The 9335-nt window shown below is 44.2% G+C and overlaps 1 protein-coding gene across 1 annotated transcript; it reads right to left on the bottom strand.

Moving 5' to 3' along the window:
• Window positions 1-241: 241 nt before the first annotated feature.
• Window positions 242-7978, bottom strand: LOC109861680. The gene is given in 8 exon segments (XM_020441422.1): window positions 242-322; window positions 457-2010; window positions 2012-2875; window positions 4172-4455; window positions 4903-5355; window positions 5444-5518; window positions 7690-7833; window positions 7894-7978. Coding segments are annotated over 8 exon segments (3540 nt in total).
• Between the last annotated feature and the right edge of the window lie 1357 nt (window positions 7979-9335).

The raw sequence follows: 9335 nt of genomic DNA, 5'->3' as shown, positions 1-9335 counted from the left end.
CCAATCGGTAATAATCAGTCCAGTTATCTTCCCGACCGAAAATCCTCATTCTCCGCCCCGGTAAAGCCAGTACGGCTGACCATAAAGGGAGAACGAACGTTCGACAAGAGTAAACGGTTTTGTCGAACCGTGACCTTGAACACTCGGACGTAACAGTTTATTTACAAAATGCTAACGCGAAGAAAGAAAAAAGACTTATTCCAAATAATTATACGGAACGGAGCGTCGTTCGTCGATAAATCTACGCTTCAGCAAAACCGGCGAGCAGGTTTTTGATTCGTCCCGCGTCACAACTTCGTGAAACGCGGTACGACAAATAGCTCTAAAATGCAGATTTATCGACGTATTTTCTCCTTGTTCTTTTCTCTCTCTTTGCATTAGCATTTCCCTAACGCTATTGAAATTAATTATGCGGGAAGTTGCGGAATTGAGGGTTATTCCCTTGATTTTACATACCTCCCACGCGCTACCGTCCGGAGTACAAATTACGTACGCGTAAACTTTCGGGCCACCGGATACAAACGACTCGATGTAACTACCGCGTCCGTAGCCTTCGAGTTCGTCCGTTATATCGCCCAGAAAATTTCCCGTACGCGGTTCGTATTCGCCGTCGGGTTCATCGCCGCTGCTGCTGCTGCTGCTGCTGCTGCTCACGTAAATACACGAATCTGTATCGTAATAAAGAACGCGCTCGCCTAAACGTTCTAAATATTCGTACAGTTTCAATCGCGCCTGTGCCGTCGTGTACGCCGCTATTACCACATTGGTAATCGGAGAGGGTACGACCGCCTCGTCTCGCAATCGCCACGAAACATATATTACTTCGTCATTCACGGGTAATATATCGGTTACCTCGTGCTCGGGACTCGACAATAGCGATACGAGACGCTCCTGCGACTTCACCACCTCGGTACTCGTTAGGTTCGATCGTTGGCCAAATTTTCCCCAAAACGAATTTAGGCAGAGCTTCGCGACCGAACGTAAACCTGGATTGAAAACGATGTTTTCTCTATCCAGAGCGATACCCTCAATTGCTTCGTATTCTCGAAGATATCGCTCTTTAGATTCTTCATCTACGCATTCGCTCGGCCATCCGCTCGCCTCTTGCTTCAGTTTAAGGAAGCAATTTATATATTCGGAGAATAATCCTCCTTGACGCGTACCGGGGTCGTATCGGCTCATCTCGTATTGCCATATCTCGCTCACCGCGGTCACGAAATAACCCTTCTCCACAGCTTTGCGTAATTTGCACAATACCCATACGGCCTCGAATTCGCGATCGCGCGGATTATCGTGCAAGCACAAAGTCTGCGAGAAGCGTTCGCAGCAACTGCGACACAAGGCAAACAGCAGTTTGCCCTGCACGCGGTACGGGAGTACAGGATGAAAAAGATTGCGCGGGGGGAGCACTCTGCAGCGCACAAGTCCTTTGACCGCGGAAAAATCGACACCGGGCATCGCTCCGATGAGCGAGGCGCACTCTTTTTGTCCGACAAGAATTTTCGGATGACCAATCGGGAAAGCACCGGTTTTCAATACGTAAGGATACAGAGAACACACGTCTACGTAACGTATCTTCTCCGTACCCGTAACTTCGCGACTAATCGCGATGTTTCCCGTTCGTCCGCCGAAAAACGCGTCGCGAGGTGCAAGCGGTTCAGTCGCGAGCATCGAATGTTGTTCTACATATGCTCGTATTTTCCGATTTTTCCGCATATCGCGATCAAAAGCGCACTCCCATTTCTCCGTCACAATGTAGCCCAGCTTGCGAAGACGCCATGACGTTGTCAGCGTGCGTTCGTATCGCGAGTTCATCGTATCGTGAACTTTGCTATTCTCCGTACAGAGACGCTTGTCTCGCTCTGTTTTAAAACCCGCGGGACAGCCGTGCCAAAAGCAGCCGTGATATTGCAACACGTGACGCTCACCGTTCGCCGTCTCGTAATACTCATCGACGGGAATGCCACCGACTTCCGCGAGACGATATTCTCGTCCATGCCCCGCGTGAACACACGGCGTGGCCGAGCACGTGTTCTTTCCATACCAGCCACTGCAGAGCCTTGCGAGATTTCATGTCCGCGAGGCGATATCCTTCGCGAGGAATGACGCCGATCTCTTCCGCGCGTAGAAAGTTTTTGCGAAAAACTCGCATACACGTGGAAGCAATGGTCGTGCATTCTTCGAACGGACATACGTTTCCTCGCTCAAGAAATATCTTGCGGAAGGCCATGCACGCTCGTCGCAAGATATCCACGTCGTTGCGACAGTAACGAACTATCTCGCGTTGAAAATCAAAAACTGCTTGCTCGCGCGTCTGTTCCGCGTGCCACGACAAAAACCGCTCGCGCTCTTCGATGGACATACTATCCGGCGAGTACTATTCGACGGGCGGTAACGGTCCGACGTACGTTTGATTCGCGAGGGTGTTGAATAAATGTGGAAAATATCCCTTTTCCACCCCATTACGCAAACCAAAAGCTTTCGACAAAGCAGACAAACGCATCGGCATGTAATTAATGCTATCGATAAATTTCGTACGCCCGACCGTTAACACGACGATCTTCGTCCCGTTTAATATTACTCGCGGATCCAATTCGACACGTTTTTCCGCGATGTAACGTAGAATAAACTGCACGTCGAACGCCTTGGCGTTGTGCGCGATGCAGATGATCTGCTTGAAACATTTCGTCGTTCTCGTAGCGAAATCGACGAATTGCTTCATCGGATCATCGCGAAATACAAATTCGCGCACACCGCACCACCGACAACGCACCGTCATGTCGTCCTCATTCGCGCACGTGACGCAAATCTGCTGCGCAACGCAGAGAGTCGGCACGTAAACTTTCACAGACTCGCCACCTTCGAGCGTCTCATCCTGCCGGGTCTCGAAATCATAAAACACGAATGCGACGCGCGTGTTTTTCCCTTTCCCGGTGAAATCATCGCGTGCGACAGGACGAATGTAACAGAGATGATTCACCTCTCGACGCGAACTGCAAATATTGCAAAACACAACGCCGCATTCGTGTTTCGCACCCGATGTTCTGTGCAAACGCCCGCAATCATCACACAATTGCAAGGCGCTGCATACGCTCACCCGTCCAACTCCGTACGATTTTTCCGCCCGGTGACGCTCGAGACAGTCGCGCCCGTAAAACGTTCTCTTGCATTGCTCGCATCTAATTTGTTCTACTTCTTCCGATTCACACGACGGCACACCGCGACAACGCGGACATTTATGCGAGCAACGATGGACTCCTCGCCCGAGACGATAAAGCAGGTTGCAAGGAATACAATATCCTTCGCTCCCTGCCGCCGCTCTTAAATTTAAAATCGGGGAATTGTGACGCGAATCCTCGCAATAAAGAATATTTAAACGTTGCAAGGAATCGCGTCCAAGAGATGCGCAGAACGCACTACCGTCGTACAACGGTTTCCCGCCTTTCCCGAAAGTGGACGAATTATATACAACTATGGTTATCTCCTCGACGGCAAGGTAATGTTGAAAACGCTCGATTTCTCTAATACCGCATCCCTCCTCTGGAATTGAGACGCCCGCCCTCTCCACCAATTCCCGCGCCCATTGGTGTTGTAAAGAAAAGTTTGAGCGTCTCATTGCATTCCAGCTCTCATGGAGTTCACCCGTGCGGGCGTTACCTCGTTCGAGGTATACCCGCGCGGCAACGAGTGAGCGAGGGAAACAAAGGTTGTCACGGTTTGTTATCGTGAGAATCGAGCGTTTCCCGATTCCTTCCGCATCCAGAGGACGGCCTCTACCCGCCGGAGAGTGGACGGTGCATACGCGGATCGTAAACGATGCAGCGATGTCCAGCCCTCCGTTGCTTTGTGCAACTGAACTCACGAGAGACCAAATATTCTCGTGAGTCAAGTCGCGCGCAAGACGGAAAGAGAGACCTGCTGCACCGTTGGTCAAAGTCGGGAAGTCGAACCACACCCCGACGTAATCATTCGGCTCCGTTAAATTTGTCGTGTATCTGTGGATTTCGCGAAATGCACCCTCCACCCATTCTACTAATTCAGCGCCCGGTCGAATTTCGCGAATCTCGAATATCGCCTCTCTCCCCATTACCCCGAATCTCTTAAATCTACGCGAGTTTTCCACCCATAAAATTATATAATTATATTCGTTATTATTATTATTATCTCCGACCTGTTCGCCATTGTTGTTGTTGTTATTGTTGTTGTTGTCATTATCGGCGATGCTGACGGTGTCGGGGTTGACGACGCTGTCGGGGGTAGCGGTGCTGACGGTATAGCGGTCTTCGTCGGTGGCGGTGCTGCCGGTATAACGTTCGCCAGCGTCGTCGGCGTCACTGCTGCTGCTGCGTTCTTTGTTGTTGTTGTTGTTGTTGGAAACGATCTGTTTACTATTAATATCCTCTTCTTCTTCTTCTTGCGCAGCAACAGCACTTGCAGCTCCACCGCCGTATTGCACTGTGAAAAAATAGCTTAGTACAACAATATTAAAACTTAAAATATACTAACAAACACACTTACCAATCGGTGTTACACAGAGTAAAAGATCCAATTTTTCTTTTTATTATTTAATCATAAGTTTTATCTTTTCTCAATAATTTTATTGTTTTTAATTTTTTCTCTTTATACTTTGTATCTTTATTCTATCAACATTGTAACGGTTTGTAAATATTATTTTATACTTTATATTTCTTAGTTTAATTCGAATTTTATATTGAGAAGAAAGTGAAATTAAGACATCGAATTATCAGCTATACATGTATATATTGCAACATATAATTGACAGGACTGGATAATATAATTAATAATATAATTGGATCTTTTTATTTTATTGAAACTTTTATTATATATCACTTTATTATATATACAATTATATACAAATATATGTACAACTATCCTCCTAACCTTCCGTTAGTTCCACGAACGAATCTTCGTCGTTTTCATCGTCGTCGTCGTCGTCGTCGTCGTCATTATCACCGACTTCATCATCAGTAACTTCGTTGTTACTGTCGTCGTTGTTGTCGACGACGTCGTCCTCGTCGATGGCATCGTTCTCGTTGTTGTCGTCGTCATCATCATCATCATTCTCGTTGTTGTCGGTATCGTTGTCGGTGTCTTCCTCACTATCATCGTCGGCGTTATCTTCGTCGCCGCCGTCGTCGTCGTCGTCGTCGTTCTCCGACAAGTTGCGGATCGTTTCTCGTTCGAAAATATCCGCAAGTTCTTCCTCCACTTGACTTCTACGTATTTCGTACGCTCGTTCTTCTTCCGCTTCCGTTTCTGCCTGTTGCTGCTGATCATTAATATTACCAGGCGCATATTGTATGTGCAACAGCATGCGCACGTCTTCATCATCATCTGAAAAATTAATATATATACATATATATATATATTCTATTTCCTCTACATTTCTCATCACGATCTTTAAATATTTAGTTTCACTTACCGGAATCAGCGAGGGTAACAGCAGGAGGAGGAGGAAGAAGAGGAGGAAGCTCCGCTTCGTCTCTACGGGCTCTTCCTAAAATTTAAAAATTAATATATTAAAATTAGTTATAATATATTTTCATGTTACTATTTCTTGTTACTTATATACTTACGCAGAGGAGGTTCATTTGCTTCTTCTCTCTCTCGTCGTCGACGCAGAGAAAGACGATATCTTGGCCGCATTGGTGATATTCTAGCTATCGGCCGAGGTTCCGCGCAGGAACGAGAGGATACGAGCGGGATTGCGTTCCGCGGCACATACTCCACTCTATTTTTCTGCTGGTGCTGGTGCTGCTGCTGCTGTTGCTGCTGCTGCTGCTGCTGCTGCTGCTGCTGCTGCTGCTGCTGATGTTGCTGACTAGAAGCAAGACGAGGTACCTGCGGCTCCGGTTCTCGTGCCATCACCGAGTCGAAGATGTTGTTCACTAAAAAAAAAATAAAAATAAAAATTACTCACACGTTATATCAAAACATAAAGCGTGAAAAACTTACATTATAAAAATTTGACACTTACTTTCATTATCGCGTACCATCCGGGTGATCAATCCTCGCACATCTTCTTCGTGACTTAATGCTTCGCGGAAGTTCACCACTTCGCACGCAATACGCACCAGCCGACGATCTTCGTCGAACAACCCCGCGGCGTACATCGACGCAAGAAGCGTGTTCGATACGCAAAGTTTCTAAATATCTCGATATTGTCTTTCTCGTTCGAGATAAATAATAATAGTTCACGCAACGACTGCAATAACGGATTGCACTGGAGCGCGAATACAATGATATCCCTGATATCTTTTGCCGATATTTTTAATAAAACTTTGCAAACTGCACTTACACAAATATTGCTTACAGAACACCGGACTTACTGACAAACACTCTGAAGATCACTCCGTTGCTTGTTCTAAACTCAGACTGTGTTTCGTTCTCGTTTTAACAGAACTTTTATACCATGTCCAGCCCGAAAATTACGAAGTGAGAGTTGTGCTAAGATGTCACAAACTGATATATATATATCGTCTGTTACTCAGAAACACTATAGAGTTTCTATTATTTTTTGCCAACGGAGTGAAAAAATCTGATTTGCCTTTCCATAAAGTTGACATTGATTTTATAACCCAAAAACTGAGGGTTCATAAATGAAAGTGATCCTAAGATGTCACTCGTCTTGAACGTCTGTTACAAGCAGACAGAGTTTCTCTTATTTTTTGTCAACGGGTTGAAAACAGCTATTGCGCTTCTTTGGCTGCATTTTCATAACACGCGTAACGAGATTTATTACCCGAGCCGCAATAAAGCAAAGGTCTTGCGATATACAAAACTTTTATTTATGACTCTGGGTTTGGTCTGTGAGAAAGTTTATCGAGGATTTTTCGAGATTGACGCTCACGTGGAATCACGTTACACTAGGATGCAACAAGATACAACAGGATACGCGATATAAGAACAACTTATATCAACGAATTTTTCATTTATTTTCTATGTGCGAATGACGCAAAAATTGTGTTTTAATTTTTCGTTTTTCCAATAAAATAACGAGCAAATAGAACAGGTTCGGGAGTAATAAAGAACAACATACACAGATATTTAGTTTATAGAAGACAGTATATATATATATATTTTTATTTTTTTTTATTTTTATTCACACTGGCATATATTTTTGTATACAAGCAAACCGAGAGAAGACATTACTTCTAATGCTTTCTCAAAATAATTTGAACAACATTGTCCAAATACAGTGTACACATTTCTAGAAATACCCAGGTAAAATAAGTATCTAGAAACGGTAAGTGTTTAATTTGTGTCTGTACAGCACGTTCGATATTGCTGTAATTACCTTTAATTGTTAACTTGATAATGTCTGCGTTTATATAAGTTTTCGGGAGTAACAATTCTGTTTCTTGTATTAAATACTTGCAACATTCGCTAACGCTAGATGCTAACGTATCTAAGTGTTCTATATACGCGTTAACACATTGCGATATATTCTGCAGTCCGAGAAATGTTGTTTTTTGCATCACAACGAAATCGGCAAATATCTTGCGTTTCTTCGCTTTAGAGCAATTCAAATCTTGTTCTCTTACTGTCTCGCTGTTAGTTGTTTCTTCCTCCTCCTCTTTGTGAAAAATTACTATGGCCTTCGATCCATACGCCGTAGTAAATGCGATTGTGATATTATTTATCAAAATCGGTTCCGTTTGGACTTGCCTCCGTCCAGGTACAAACTTATTAACGGCATGGCGTCTTGAAATTTCTTCCACGCATTAGCATCGAGCCATATGGTATTTGTTCCATTTCCAAATAATTTAATAGCCGGATAAAAACCGTTTTTCATATCCGCGAGCAATCCCCCTTGAATTTTCTTCGTATGCTAATTATTCAATCCGTACATGGTGGAAAGCAGCATCTCACGTCTGCTATTTTGCTGTTCGATGGTGGAGTGCGAATTTGAACTGGATATAGATTGTTGTTGTTGTTTTTCACTATTCAGCTCCATTTCTTCTCACTTTTCACTCTAACAAATATTCACCACGTAATATAAAATATCACAACCGTACGCAACAGTTCGCAGCAGAATAATATTCTAAAATGTTCTTGCAACGGCCTATTTATAGCAATTTTGCTTTCTTGTGCGCATAAGCAGCAACTTATTTTTCCACCACACCTTCCGTTTTATACAAAAAATTAACAATAATAAATTTTTATCCACGTACAACACACGAGTCTTTGCTGACGCATTTACTTTGTGTCGTAGCTACCTATACATGCGTGCATATGTGTATGACAAGACAACTAAACAATTCTTTCAAACGGGCACTTTTATAAACATTTTTTGAAAACTCTCGTAGAATTTTCTCGAAAATTCTTGAACAAACGAACAAGCACGTACAGGCTTAAGTACGGTTGCCGGCTTGTCAGAATTCATAAATCGTTCAGAAAAAAATTTGTACCGAATTCTTTTGCACCCCTCACCGTCACACTCTTCTTAACTCGCACGAACAAGTACACGCAGATTTATGACAATCCTTCAGAAAAAATCTGTAACAAATGTTAAAAGGCGCAAAATCATTTCCTATATTCAAAAGCACCCCGCAGAGCAACCCTTTCTAGTCATAGATTTACAACATCCACTTACTCTATTTCGACTAGACGACGACTTTCTCTCTATCTTCCCACCATCTATCTCAGCTTTACTCTCATTGGGAGCCATAACGTACCAGTCGCTGATTGGTCCTTCTCCCGGGGACCTAGCATCCCCACTAGCTATCCCTGCCCACGCTTATTGGGAGCCATATCGTACCAGACGTTGATGATCCTTCCCCGGGGCCCGACGCTTCGCCACCTCTACCCTTACATAACCTCCCTCGCTCTCAACCGACGCCACTTTGCTCTCATAAACATTCGAACGCTCGAGGCAACAACATCGGAGCAGCACCAGCACCAGCAGTTACGCTTCAAGATGCATTTTTTCAACAACATATGCTATTTTTAATAAAGAATTACAGACTTCTACCCGTACCTTCCTACCCCTTCTCACTCAAATTTCCAAGAAAACAAAAATTTCAAATACACATTTTTAAACATTTATAAAAAATTTATGGGGTCATAAATCATGTCACATCCCCTCCAATTTCTATCCCCTCCAGTGGGCGTGGCAAAAACCCCAGACCAAAAAGGAAGGGGAAACCACAGTGGTGGGGCAATGGCGCCAGTTGGAGTGGGGAGGACCGGTGGCGGGGGTTTGTTGTGACGCGCCATAACGGGCCACATACTACTGATGCATCTGACATTGTTTTAATATTATGTAGAAAATAGCCAACATGTGTTGGGTAGTGTTTTTTATACTCACGGTA

The sequence above is a fragment of the Pseudomyrmex gracilis genome, unplaced genomic scaffold, assembly GCF_002006095.1.
Source record: "Pseudomyrmex gracilis isolate BER0280 unplaced genomic scaffold, ASM200609v1 scaffold_922, whole genome shotgun sequence".
Lineage (NCBI taxonomy): Eukaryota > Metazoa > Arthropoda > Insecta > Hymenoptera > Formicidae > Pseudomyrmex > Pseudomyrmex gracilis.
The sequence above is the reverse complement of the archived record's forward strand: the minus strand, read 5'-3'. Positions and strand labels throughout refer to the sequence as shown.